The sequence below is a fragment of the Physeter macrocephalus genome, chromosome 14, assembly GCF_002837175.3.
Source record: "Physeter macrocephalus isolate SW-GA chromosome 14, ASM283717v5, whole genome shotgun sequence".
NCBI classification, from domain to species: domain Eukaryota; kingdom Metazoa; phylum Chordata; class Mammalia; order Artiodactyla; family Physeteridae; genus Physeter; species Physeter macrocephalus.
The window spans coordinates 37,754,187-37,768,051 of record NC_041227.1 but is presented as its reverse complement, the minus strand read 5'-3'; the positions used below and the strand labels follow the sequence as shown (position 1 = coordinate 37,768,051).

Below are 13,865 nucleotides of genomic sequence, written 5' to 3'. Positions count from 1 at the left end.
CGAAATTGGGTCATTTGTAGAGACGTGGATGAATCTAGAGACTGTCATACAGAGTGAAGTAAGTCAGAAAGAGAAAAACAAATATCATATATTAATGCATATATGTGGAACTTAGAAAAATGGTACAGATGAACCAGTTTCAGGGCAGAATTAGAGACACAGATGTAGAGAACAACATGGACACCAAGGGGAGAAAGTGGCAGAGGGGTGGGTGGTGGTGGTGTGATGAATTGGGAGATTGGGATTGACATATATACACTAATATGTATAAAATGGGTAACTAATAAGAACCTGCTGTATAAAAAAATAAATTAAAAAAAAATAGCATTAGATGTTGTATTAGTTAGGGTTCTCCAGAGAAACAAAACCAGTAGGATAGTGCATATCTGTGAAAATTATTTTTCATAAGGAACTGGTTCACACAATTATGGAGGCTGACAAGTCCAAATCTGCAGTGTGGGCTGGCAGACTTGAGACCCATGAGCCCCAGTGGTCTAGTGCCAGTCTGAAGGCCAGTAGCTTGGAGACCAAGCAGAGTCAATGGTGCAGACAAAGTCTGAAGGAAGTCTCCCAGGGAATTCTCTCTTGCTCGGGGAGATCAGTCTTTTTTGTCCAATTCAAGACTTCAAATGATTGGGTGCTGTCCACCCACGTTATGAAGGATAATCTGCTTTACTCAGCATTCACCAATTTAAATGTTAATCTCATCCAAATACTTTGCCTTTCAAGGTAACACATAAAATTAACCATCACAGATATGAGTGAATTAAACAATCTAATCAAAAGGCTGAGATTGTCAGACTGGACTGAAAAACAAGATCTGATTATCTGCTGTCTACAGGAGACATAATTTAGATCCAAATATACAAATAGGCTAAAAGTAAAAGGATGGACTAAGATATATCATGCAAACAGCAATCACAATGCTTTGAAGCTAGATTGGTTATAATATTATCTAATAAAGAGGAGAATTTTTTTTTTTTTTTTTGGTAGTATGCGGGCCTCTCACAGTTGTGGCCTCTTCCGTTGCAGAGCACAGGCTCCGGACACGCAGGCTCAGCGGCCACGGCTCATGGGCCTAGCCGCTCCACAGCATGTGGGATCTTCCCGGACCGGGGCACGAACCCGTGTCCCCTGCATTGGCAGGCGGACTCTCAACCACTGCGCCACCAGGGAAGGCCAAGGAGAATTTTATAATGATAAAGGGCTCAATCCATTAGGAGTTTATAAAAATTATAAACATACCTGCATATAGCAGCAGATCCCGAAAATACATGCAGCAAAGCTGACACAATTGAGAGTAGAAGTAGACAATGCAATTAGAGTCAGAGACTTCAATACCCCATTTTCAATATTGGATAGAACAACTAGGCAGAAGATCAACACAACAGAAATAAAACAGAACAACTTTATTTCAACAGAAATAAAAGACTCAAATAACACTATACGCAATGTGCACCTAACAGACATTTTTAGAACACTGTACCCAGCAATAGTAGAATACACACTCTTCTCAAATGCACATGAAACATTCTTCAGGATAAACCTTATGCTTGGCCATATGTAGATGGCTGTCTTCTCTCTGTCTTCCTCTGTGAATATCTGTGTCCTAAGCTTCTCTTCTTATAAGGACATTAGTCATATTGGATTAGAGCCCTCCCACATGACCTCATTTTACCTTAATCAATTTTAAAGGTCCTATCTCCAAATGCAGTCACTTTCTGAGGTACTGGGGGTGAGGGCTTTGACTTATGAATGAATGTTGTGGGGAACAATTCAACCCATAAGACATTATAAATAAACATTTGCTGTTTGAGGGAGGACCCCTTGTAAAGGAAAAAAAAATCATTGTTCCCTGGCATTAATATAAATTATTTTAAAATAATGCCACTTGTATAAACATAAAACTAGGTAGAAACTTCTTATGTGTATAGTCTTTTATAATCATAATCCCAGTAGATTTCCAAGTGAATATAACAAAATCCAAAATCAATAAAGTTCACATTAACAATAAAATAATGAATTATATTACATTTTTTTGTTATTGTTTTACCTTAAATCATTATTTAACTTTGGTTATTGTGTTTTTTAGTTCTAAAATTTCCATGTGTTTTTTCTTTTTATCTTGTTTCTTTGCTGAGACTTTCTAGTTTTTATTCATTTGTTTCAAGCATGTTCCTAGTTGTTTGTTGAAGCATGTTTATAATAGCTTCTTTAAAATCTCTGTCAGACAATCCTAACATCTTGGTGTTGGCATTTGTTGACTGTCTTTTGTCATTCAAGTTGAGATCTTCCTGATTCTTGGTATGAGTGGTGTTTGATTGAAACCTGGGTATTTGGGATATTATGTTATGAGTCTCTGGATATTATTTAAATCTTGTCTTTTAGCAGGCCTCCTCTGACACCACTCTGGAGGGAGAAGGGGAGCAATCCCTTATTACTTGCCAGATGGAAATGGAAAAGTCCAGGTTCCCCACTCAACTGCATTGACACCCATGGGGGAGCAGCTCCTTATTACTGCTCGGTGGGGGTGAGAGTTCAGGCTCCCACTAGGTTTTTGCAGACACTATGCCAGCTAGGATGGGAAGGGGTACTTTGTCTTTACTCCCTAGAGGAGATGAAAGTCTCTAGTGCCTGCTTGGCCTTCTCTGACACCACTTGGCAGAGGGGGTATTGGGACAGCTGTCACAGCCTGATGTGGGTGGAAATCTAGGCTCTCCCCTTGACCTTCACTGGAAGGAGTGGGATTGGAGATGCAGACTTTTAACCTGTGATGTTTGGCTGGAATAGAGCAGTTATTGTCTAAAAGTTTCCTGTTTTGCTAGGCTGCCCCTTTTCTGGTCCATTGGAACCGAGAGAGCAGACTTTTCTTGGGGCTCGTTTTGTCTGTGCCCATTGGTGTTTCTGGGTTGCTTGCTTCTCCAATACCCAGTCTGGACACATGAGGTAAAGTGAAAACTTGGCCAACTCATGCCATGTTGTTCTTCAGGACCCCAGGTCCCTAACTGCTCTGACTTCTTTTCTCCACCTTTCCAACTTTTCTTATTTTTTTTATACATAATTTCCCATGTTTTTTTAGCTGTACTTACTGGAAGAAATAGGGGAAAGTACTACACCATCTTTCCAGAAGCAGAAGCACTGATTTTTTATTATAGAAGCATTTATTTGGAAACTGAATATTTCACTAGTTGACTTGATTCTCTTGCTTTTGAACTTGATAGCCATCATCTGAGTTACCAACATTATTGGCATTATACTTCCTTTGGATAATAAACTTGTCTTTAACTACCTACCCATTATTCTTCTAGCCAATCCACTTAAAAGACACCCTGGGAAATTATGATGTAGGTATTTCATGAAAAATTCCTAGTTGAGAGTTGACCACGCACTGCATTTACTGCTGACAAAGATTGATGCATAGACTGCTCTATGTACCATCTCTGGTCAACCCTAAACAATAAAGATAATACCACTCCGGCTATTGTTTACACGCAACGTACCTGATTATGCCTCAGTCCTCCCACTTTCTCTTTTCCAGCTATGCAAAATCTTTCACCATTACTACAACCTCAAATACAAATGCAAATGAAGTTGCCTTTCATTAATTAGTTGCAGGGTGACCCTGAATATGTTTGTATTAATTTATTTTAGTTTGTCATCAAAATGAAAAAAATTTTAATTGCAAAATTCATTGAATTCATCGGTTCTGGAGGCTATATCTATAAATTCACAAGAGCCCACAAACTCTAGTTTGAGAAACTTAGGGCTTGATTATTTCCAAATCTAGCTGGTTAATGAGAAGAGTTACGATGTACTGCAAGTTAGCCTGCAGGTGGCTGTTAAATATTGGGGCACATGGATGGGGGAAAGGGACAGGCAGGCACCATCTGGCTGGCGGAGGAAAGATCATGATGATACGTCTGAATCATTCGCTGACAATCCTCCTCTGTATCCCTGGACACTATCATTTCCAGTGTGATTCAGCTGATTTCCAACTACCAGTATCTGCATCTCTGTGCCCAAGGGCTCTCTCCAAAACTACATGTGGCAGGCCAGAACTGCCAGGGAATTAACACTTCCTGGAGGAGCCCTCAGCTCATGATTCTCAGGATATTGGGGTATTCATCCTCACTCTGGAGTGGGATATCATTGAGGCTTGTGTTTGCACCATTGCCCAGAATGTCCACTGGGTATTTCCAGTTTCCCACCGTGGTGACTTCCTCGCTAATACATCCTTTATTGGCTGCCTTCTCTTCCTGTCTCATATCCCCACCCTCAGTGTTTCCTGTACCTCCCAAATAAAGTCCTTGCACTCAAATTCTTATCTCAGGGTTTGCTTCTGGGAGAAAAGCACTTTTACTTATGATACCTCGTTTGACCCGTACAACAACTCTGGATGGTAGGAAGTTATATTACTCAAGAACTGCGCAGGAATGTGAGCCCCATATTCTGTTTTGTTCTTTTATGTGTCCCAAGAACAGCACCTGGCACATTACAGATGCTCAATAAATAATTGATGAATAAAGGAAGAAACTGATGCTCCTTTAAGTAATTTGATCAAGTTGCCAGTGAGAGAGCCAGGACTCCAAACACAGTGCTCTCTCCACTGTACACTCAGGGTCCTGTTCCTAACACTCTTGTCTCCGATCATGGTTTGTGGAGGAACTTAAAGATGATTTAAATATGCCAGTATCATCAGCCGGTTCTAAACTGTAGCAATGTCAATGTTTTCAGGGTTGGTGGAATTGATCTGTTTGTGAAAATATTAAAGATATTTATGGCTCGAATTGCCAAGTCTGCTTGTTGATATCACACAGACATTTGGGATCACATCATTCCCACGGTGCCCCTCTGGAGCAACACAGCTCCATAAAATAGAGGCAAGTAGTCTTTTTCAGCTGCAAAATAGTTAAACACATCCTAGTCCAAGCCTTGTTTTTACGTTCTCCTCATCAGAGGTGTGAACATCTTAAAGTCAATTCACTTGAAGGAACCTCATTCTTTAATACTCTCATTTGAGCTTAAAAAATCATTTTATACCTCCTTTATGCATTCTAATGAGTCCTGTAATAAATGGACATTTGTAGGTAAAACGATATGCAGGAGTAGAAACAAAGAAAAAATATCCATTGCAGTTAGCTATTAGATTAGATACTAACTCATTAATCAAATTTTACTTAAATCCTGCATCTTCCTCCAAATGAATGGTTATTCTGTGAAACCATTTTGATCCCCGGGCACTGCTTTCCCTAAACTCCTTAGAGTCATCAGGCACATTAAAGGATATCCGATTTCATTGGTCTAAGCTGAGTGATCGCAATTCATCAAGGCATGAAAAGTCTGTCCAGTCTTGTGGAATATCATTAAATGGTTCAAGGACGTTTCTAATCTTAATGATGGCCAAGGGGGAACAACTATTATGATGATGAATGGGAATGAATATCTGGAGAAAGTTCAAGGCATGTTATACTTACAAAGACTAATACACGTTGTTTATCTAAATCATCCAACTGATTAAAGAAACACACAAAGCCCAAGACAGTTAAAAGGAGAGAACCAAATAGGGTTTGACCTACCCTGGTATATTTATCGCCGACCATGTCATGCGTGTAAAATGTATTGCTCCACCAAGATACTGTGTATATAAATTGGGAGGGTCTTTTGAGGCTGATGTTGAGTAACATAGGCTGTCCAGTTTATTGCCTGGCTAAATATTTATATAAAATGAGTTCATTGATGGTGGGGAAGCCTCCATAAAAGGAGTCTTTCAATGTTACTAACTGATTAGCTACAACGCCCATGGCTTAGCAAGAGCTAGGTGGTGGTAACTTAGGTACTTTCGCTCCTAAAACCAATTCCTGAGCAGCTTAATGTTTTTAATCCCTGACCTGAGTTAAACATTTTTGTGTGTATGGAGCCAAGTAAGGCACTACCCTCTTGGTTCTAAGAGCAGTTCAGAATCTGCAAGGAAAGGGAAAATGCTTTTCGGTACACATCCAGAAGAAGAATGCTCTTTGGAGCCATCTCTTGCTGGGAGAACATGGCTATTAAATGCACACCATTTTTAGCACAGAGCAGTCAGTGCTGGGTTAAATGAGGGAAGACTCATTTCATATCATAAAGGCCAGAGAAAAAAAATCTCTTACGCAGGGAGACTTTGTTTTGGCTGACATTTCCCTGGGCAAAAGGAGGAGAAAATCAACCGTATAGGTGGCTGGGAGGATGTTGGGCCGTGATCCAAAGTCTTAATCATAATAAATATCTTTTCAGTAGTTCTGGGAGAGGTAGGTTATAGGGCTGAAATAGTGCAGCCATTGCTTAAAGGATTCTTTAAAGATAAGCTGGAACAGTACAAGACTTAGAATTAAAGACTTTCTTCACTTGAAATCTGACACACCTCGTACTTCTGGTTTTCCTCATACCTCCCTGGTTTCTCTTTCCCTGTATTCTTTCATGGTTTCTCTTCACTTCCTGTCCTCTGAACATTGGTGGTCTCAGGGCTTGGTTCTCAGCCCTTTTGTCTCCATAGATGATCTTATTGAGTCTGACGGCTTTAAATATCATGCCTCCCAAATCTCCAGCCTGAACTGCACCTGAACTCCAGACTATTGACTTGCATCTCTACTGTGACATCTAATAAAGCATTTTCAGAATATGTCCAAACCTTTAGTTTCTGTCTCTCTATCCCCTGACCCCCTCCCCCAGAATTCACCATTTCAGTTGAAATTGTTCTCATTTACTCAGCTGCTGTGTTAAAAATCTAGAAGTTGTCTGGTTTTTTTTCTTACCTCCACAAAATATATTCCGAACTGCAGCATAAGGAGTAGGCTAACTTAGAAGGATGCATTCTAATTTGGTCTTGGGAGATGTAGTAGGTAGGGCATCTGATGAACAGCAAACTACTCCAGGTCACTTCACGTTCTTTTATCTTTTGATGGGCATAGGCATTTCAGCAGAGATGCCAAATTGGCCCATCTCAGGGCTCAAATATGTAGACTGCAAATCCTGGGCCTTTGTTTTCAAAACTAGGAGTTTCAGTCCAGATCAATTAAGCTCACAGGCAGGAATACAGGGCAAATTGCTGTATGTCAAGTGGACCTTTGTTATCTGTCCATCTTTGGTTACTGTAGGCACAAAAGATGTGAGGAGAATTGATAAGACCAAATCAGCACCTGCCCCTCCCACAATGGCCATGGCACTATTCCTCTCCATCTTCTGGCATCTTTTCTTCCCTAAGGAGTTGTCTCCCCTTCTTAACCTCACTTCACTGTCAGCTCACTGCTGTTGAGAAGACATGGCCCGTCCTCTGCAGACTCCCAGACCAGCATTTTCGTATTTCTTACTTCATGTTTCATAATCAAACATTTTATAGTAAAGAAATGGAATTCTTTGCTTAAATGATGATGAAAAACATTTCTTTCTTATTAAAGGAACTAGAAAAGTAATACATTGATATACTGGAAAATTTTAAAAATACGGACAAAGAAGAAAATTAAATTTCCTTACAGTCCCATCACTGAGAAATACAACAACTGTTAACATTTTTAAAGGTTTTCCTTTCTTTTTTTTCAGTGCATTTATATTCAGAATAAAAAATTGTCCCAAATCTTATCTGGAATGGAACTTTTTTGTGAGTTATTATACACGTAACTTCTCATGGGAAGAAACTGGCATTCGTAGTAAATTGCATAAGCAATTTTCTGATGGATTCTGATGGGATTGAGAAAATCATCCTCCCAATTGACTTTCAGCTGACTGTCAGTAAATATTCTACAGATCTTTAACTAGACATTTTTTTCTTTTTGTATCTGGTCATAACAATGATTATCTAACCATTTCTTTTCTTATAAAATGTCTCCATTAAGAATAAATCCTTGAACTATCCTGCTACAGTTCCTTTTCCTGCAGCAAGATTGTCATAAAACTTTGGCATATGCTCTTAACCAAATTATCTAAAAAAGTTTTTTTTTTAATTACCATACATGAGACCTTATTGCTTTGTAATAAGAATAAATTATTTTAACACCAATTATATATTCCCCAAATGCTCTGCCTCAAAAATCTGGATGTCCTGTCCACGGGAGATACCTCTGGTGGATCTTATTTTGAGAAGGTGCAGGGAATGTTTACTGGAAATCAAGTAAACCGTACACACCTTGAGAACCATCACTGTGCTATATTATACTTTTATCCCAGGAAAAGAACCAAATGCTTACTGCGAGGGTAGTAAGTATAGACACTAGTAGGTCATAGCATCATCAGAGGGACCATAACCAAATTGCTAGAATGGTCACAGCTAACACTTACATAGCTCTTAGTATATGAAAGTATACTTTAACTCTTAGAATAAAAGCACTTCATACATATTAAATAGTTTAATCCTTATAACAACCCTTTGAGGTAGGAACAATATATTCCAATGGAGAAACTGAGGTACAGAGAGATACTATGACTTTCTCAAGGTGAAATAGTTAATGGCAGCGCCAGAAATTTAATCCTACTTGAGCCCCCATGTCCTCAACCCTCTACTGATCCTCAACACCATAGAGATAAAGGCCAAGAGACCCACATTCTTACTCTGGTTCCATCCTGCTTTTGACCAGCTGTGGACCCTTGGGTGTGCCATTCATTTATTCCACAAATATCTGTTGAGCACCTACGTAAGAGACAGTCTCCAAAGGGAGCTGCCATCAATTCCTTCCCTCTCTGTATATGGGTTTTGTTTCTCCTCCCTTTGAATCTTTTTTTTTTTTTTTTTTTTTTTTTTTTTTTTTTTTTTTTTTTTTTGCGGTACGCGGGCCTCTCACTGTTGTGGCCTCTCCCGTTGCGGAGCACAGGCTCCGGACGCGCAGGCTCAGTGGCCATGGCTCACGGGCCTAGCCGCTCCGCGGCATGTGGGATCTTCCTGGACCGGGGCACGAACCCGTGTCCCCTGCATGGGCAGGCGAACTCTCAACCACTGAGCCACCAGGGAAGCCCTCCCTTTGAATCTTGACTAGCCCGGTCACTGCTTTGACCAATAGAATGAAACACAAGTGAAATATAGGACTTCTGAGCCCAGGCCATGAGGGGATTGGAAACTTCTATTTTCTTCCTCTTGGAACATTCCTTTTGGAACCCAGCTGTCCTACTGTGAGGAAGCACAGCAGGCACATGGAGAAGCCCATGTAAGATAGCTTCAGTGAGGCAACTAGCCAGCAACCTGCATCAAATGTTAACTGCGTGAATGAGGCCATTTTGGACCTTCCAGTTATCCCATTGTCTCAGTCATTATCATGTGAAACAGAACTAAAAGGTGAACCCACAGAATCGTGAACAGTAACGTAATATTTAAACAGCTAAGTTTGGGGTGGTTAGTTAAGCAACAACTGATAACCGAAACAACCTACTATGTGCATATGACACCTCATCTTTAAAATGTGGACATTAAGACCTATCTCACTGGTCTTTCAGGAATGCTGATGAAGTAGAAAATTCCAAGTATAATTGTACCAATGCAGTATGGAAACTTCAGCCCAACATTTGAATATGTATTTTTAATTATACCCAAAGAATGCTAGACAACAGATACGTTGTCTCTTCTCTTTGGTTCTCTTCTTATTTGAAACATATTTGCTTTCTTTTCCATTCTGTGAAAGAGAAGTGGCCAGAAGAAATAAAATAGTTATCTGATCCTGAAGATAAAGGAATTGAAGAGAATGCTAATGAATTCCTAGCCTGATAGGGGTGAATTTATCCTTCAGCCTGCAAGGTTTTCCTTCTCCATTTTCAGTCTCTTACCTGGCAATTACTCATTCCTCCTATCTCAGCCTGAGGGGCTTAATGCTTTGCAGATTTCTCACAGTAGGCCCATTAAATGCTTCTTTGGCACCACACAGCCTTCCTTTACAGCACTCAGCACAGTTTATAGTCATTCATATTTGTGGAATTAGTTTATTAGTGTCTCTCTTCCTTACTTTATGAAATGAGAACCAAACCTCTTTATATCTCCTGGTTCATAGAACTCAAAAATAAAATTGAATGAATGTATAAATGAACTGGAAAAGGGGCTAACAGAACAAAACTGCCAAGCCAACAGCTGTGACTTTACAAATATAATTGAAAATCTGCCTGTGTTTGTCAACTGCCAACTCCCCAAAAGACCATATCAGTACTCCGTTGATCAAGCAAAGCTGTTTAGTACTTACTGCCATAAGGGAGAACCCCACCTTGACAAAGTTTTAGTAGTAGCTTAAAAGGGACTGGTCACGGGCAGATATGTATAGGTGAAACAGGAGGGAAGGGGGCAGGACACAACTTTTAAAAGGATGACAAGGCCATGAGACATGACATAAATTGTTAGAACCAACTAGGTCCAAGGTGGAGGACGAGACTTCCACTAGATTTTGAACCTTAGTATATGCTCATTGTAACACATCAGCATGCTAAATGACACACCCATAGGTGCCATGACAGTTCCAAGGCTGACCATAAAAGGTCAACAAGTGGGTGGTGGCCCAATTCCTGGAAATTCCCCACCCCTTCTCCCAAATAGCTGGAATACTCCTCCCACTCATTAGCCTATGAAATTACCCACCCCTATAAAAAATGTCAACCACGAACCTTGGTGCCTCTCACCTTCTGAGATGGCCCACACTCTGTCTATAGAGTGTGTTTCTCTCTAAATAAATCCACTTCTTACCTATCACTTTGTCTCTCACTGAATTCTCTCTGTGATGAGACATCAAGAACCTGAGTTTCATTGAGTCCAGGAACCAGGTGTGTGATTTCAATTAAAAGACCATGGGGGAGACCTTCAAGATGGCAGAGGAATAAGATGTGGAGATCACCTTCCCCCCCACAAATACATCAACAATACATCTACATGTGGAACAACTCCTACAAAACACCTACTGAACACTGGCAGAAGACCTCAGACTTCCAAAAAGGCAAGAAAATCCCCACGTACCTGGGTGGGGCAAAAGAAAAAAGAAAAAAGAGAGACAAAAGAATAGGGACAGGACCTGCACCTTTGGGAGTGAGCTGTGAAGGAGGAAAAGTTTCCACACACTAGGAAGCCCCTTCACTGGCAGAGATGGGGGTGGCGGGGGTGGGGGGGAGCTTCAGAGCCACGGAGGAGAGCGCAGCAACAGGGGTGCAGAGGGCAAAGCAGAGAGATTCCCATACAGGGTATCAGTGCCAACCAGCACTCACCAGCCTGAGAGGCTTGTCTGCTCAGCCATCGGGGCAGGTGGGGCCTGGGAGCTGAGGCTCTGGCTTTGGAGCTCAGACCCCAGGGATAGGACTGGGGTTGGCTGTGTGAAGACAGCCTGAAGGGGGCTAGTATGCCACAGCTAGCCAGGAGGGAGTCAGGGAAAAAATCTGGATCTGCTGAACAAACAAGAGTGGTGCGACAGGCAAGACCATTATTCCTGGGTGTGTGATTAGAGGGGATTCCTGCTCCGTGTGCCCACAGAAGACACAGCACTGCCTAAGTGAGCTCCAGAGATGGGTGTGAGTCATGGCTATCAGCTTGGACCCCAGAGACAGGCATGAAACACTAACGCTGCCACTGCTGCCACCAAGAATCCTGTGTGCAAGCACTGGTTACTACCCACACCCCCCGGGAGCCTCTGCAGCATGCCACTGCCAGGGTCCCGAGATCCAGGGACAACTTCCATGGGAGAACACATGGCGCGCCTCAGGCTGTTACAATGTCATGTTGTCTGTGCCACCACAGGCTCACGCTGCATTCCAGTTATGACTACTGTACCCCTCCTTCTCCCTGGCCTGAGTGAGCAAGAGAGCCCTAATCAGCTGCTGCTTTAACCCCCTCCTGTCTGGGCAGGGAACGGACACCTGAGGGCAGCCTACATGCAAAGGTGGGGTCAAAACAAAGGTGAACCCCAGGAGCTGTGCAAACAAAGAAGAGAAAGGAAAATTTCTCTGTGCAGCCTCAGGAGCAGCAGATTAAATCCCCACAATCAACTTGATGAATGCTCCATCTGTAGAATACCTGAATAGACAACGAATGTTCCCAAAATTGAGATGGTGGACTTTGGAAGCAACTGTAGACTTGGGGTTTGCTTTCTGCATTGGATTTGTTTCTGGTTTTTATGTTTATCTTAGTTTAGTTTTTAGTGATTGTTATCATTGGTGGATTTGTTTACTGGTTGGATTGCTCTCTTTTTTAAAAATTTTTTAATTTTTTTAATGTATATATATTTTTTCCTTTTTTCTCTTTGTGTGTATGTGTATATTTCTTTGTGTGATTTTGTCTGTTTAGGTTTGCTTTTACCATTTATCTTAGGGTTCTGTCTTTTGGGGTTTTTTTTGCTGTTGTTTGTTTTCTTTTTATGAGTGTGTTTATGTTTCTTTGTGTGATTTTGTCTATTTAGTTTTGCTTTTACCATCTGGTTTGGGGTTCTATCTGTTCGGTTGTTTTTTTTTTCATTTTTTCTTCCTTTTCTTTTGAGCCGCGTGGCTGGCAGAGCCTTGGTGCTCTGGCCAGGTGTCAGGCCTGAGCCTTGGAGGTGGGAGAGTCAAGTCCAGGACGTTGGACAACCAGAGACCTCTTGGCCCCACGTAATATCATTCAGTGAGAGCTCTCCCAGAGATCTCTATCTCAACACTAAGACCCAACTCCACCCAAAGGCCAACAAGCTCCAATACTGAATGCTCCATGCCAAAAACTAACAAGACAGGAACACAACCCCACTGATTAGCAGAGAGGCTGCCTAAAGTCATACTAAGTTAACAGACATCCCCAAACACACCACAAGATGTGGCCCTGCCCACCAGAAGGACAAGATCAAGCCCCACCCTCAAGAACACAGGCACCAGTCCTCTCCACCAGGAAGCCTACACAAGCCACTGAACCATCCTCACCCACTGGGGACAGACACCAAAAACAACAGGAACTACAAACCTGCAGCCTGCGAAAAGGAGACCCCAAACACGGTAAGTTAAGCAAAATGAGAAGACAGAGAAATATGCAGCAGATGAAGGAGCAAGATAAAAACCCGCCAGACCAAACAAATGAAGAGGAAATAGGCAGTCTACCTGAAAAATAATTCAGAATAATGATAGTAAAGATGATCCAAAGTATTGGAAATAGAATGGACAAAATACAAGAAACGTTTAACAAAGACCTAGAAGAACTAAGGAACAAACAAACAATGATGAACAACACAATAAATGAAATTAAAAATTCTCTAGAAGAAATCAATAGCAGAATAACTGAGGCAGAAAAATGCATAAGTGACCTGGAAGATAAAATAGTGGAAGTAACGGCTGCAGAGCAGAATAAAGAAAAAAGAATGAAAAGAATTAAGGACAGTCTCAGAGACCTCTGGGACAACATTAAATGTAAAAACATTCGAATAATAGGGGTCCCAGAAGAAGAGAAAAAGAAAGGGTCTGAGAAAACTATTTGAAGAGATTATAGTTGAAAACTTCCATAACATGGGAAAGGTAATAGTCAAGTCCAGGAAGTGCAGAGAGTCCCATACAGGATAAATCGAAGGAGAAACACGCCAAGACACATATTAATCAAACTATCAAAAACTAAATACAAAGAAAAATATTAAAGGCAGCAAAGGAAAAGCAACAAATAACATACAAGGGATTTCCTCATAAGGTTAACAGCTGATCTTTCAGCAGAAACTCTGCAAGCCAGAAGGGAGTGGCAGGACAGATTTAAAGTGATGAAAGGGGAGAACCTACAACCAAGATTACTCTACCAGCAAGGATCTCATTCAGATTCAATGGAGAAATTAAAACTTTTAAAAACAAGCAAAAGTTAAGAGAATTCAACACCACCAAACCAGCTTTACAACAAATGCTAAAGGAACATCTCTAGGCAGGAAACACAAGAGAAGGAAAAA

The 13,865-nt window shown here is 41.1% G+C and overlaps 1 protein-coding gene across 2 annotated transcripts in view; it reads left to right on the top strand.

The window, feature by feature from the left end:
* Positions 1 to 13,865, top strand: part of TASP1 (taspase 1) — a 353,026-nt gene that overhangs the window by 260,942 nt on the left and 78,219 nt on the right. Inside the window, exon 15 of one of the 2 annotated variants that reach the window (XM_055090631.1) lies at positions 11,720 to 11,780. The exons of the other annotated variant lie outside the window; for it this stretch is intronic. Coding sequence (XP_054946606.1) covers positions 11,720 to 11,743 — 24 coding nt within the window. The 3' untranslated portion in view covers positions 11,744 to 11,780. Of the gene's footprint in view, positions 1 to 11,719; positions 11,781 to 13,865 lie in introns of those variants that run through there. 2 annotated transcript variants of the gene reach the window in all.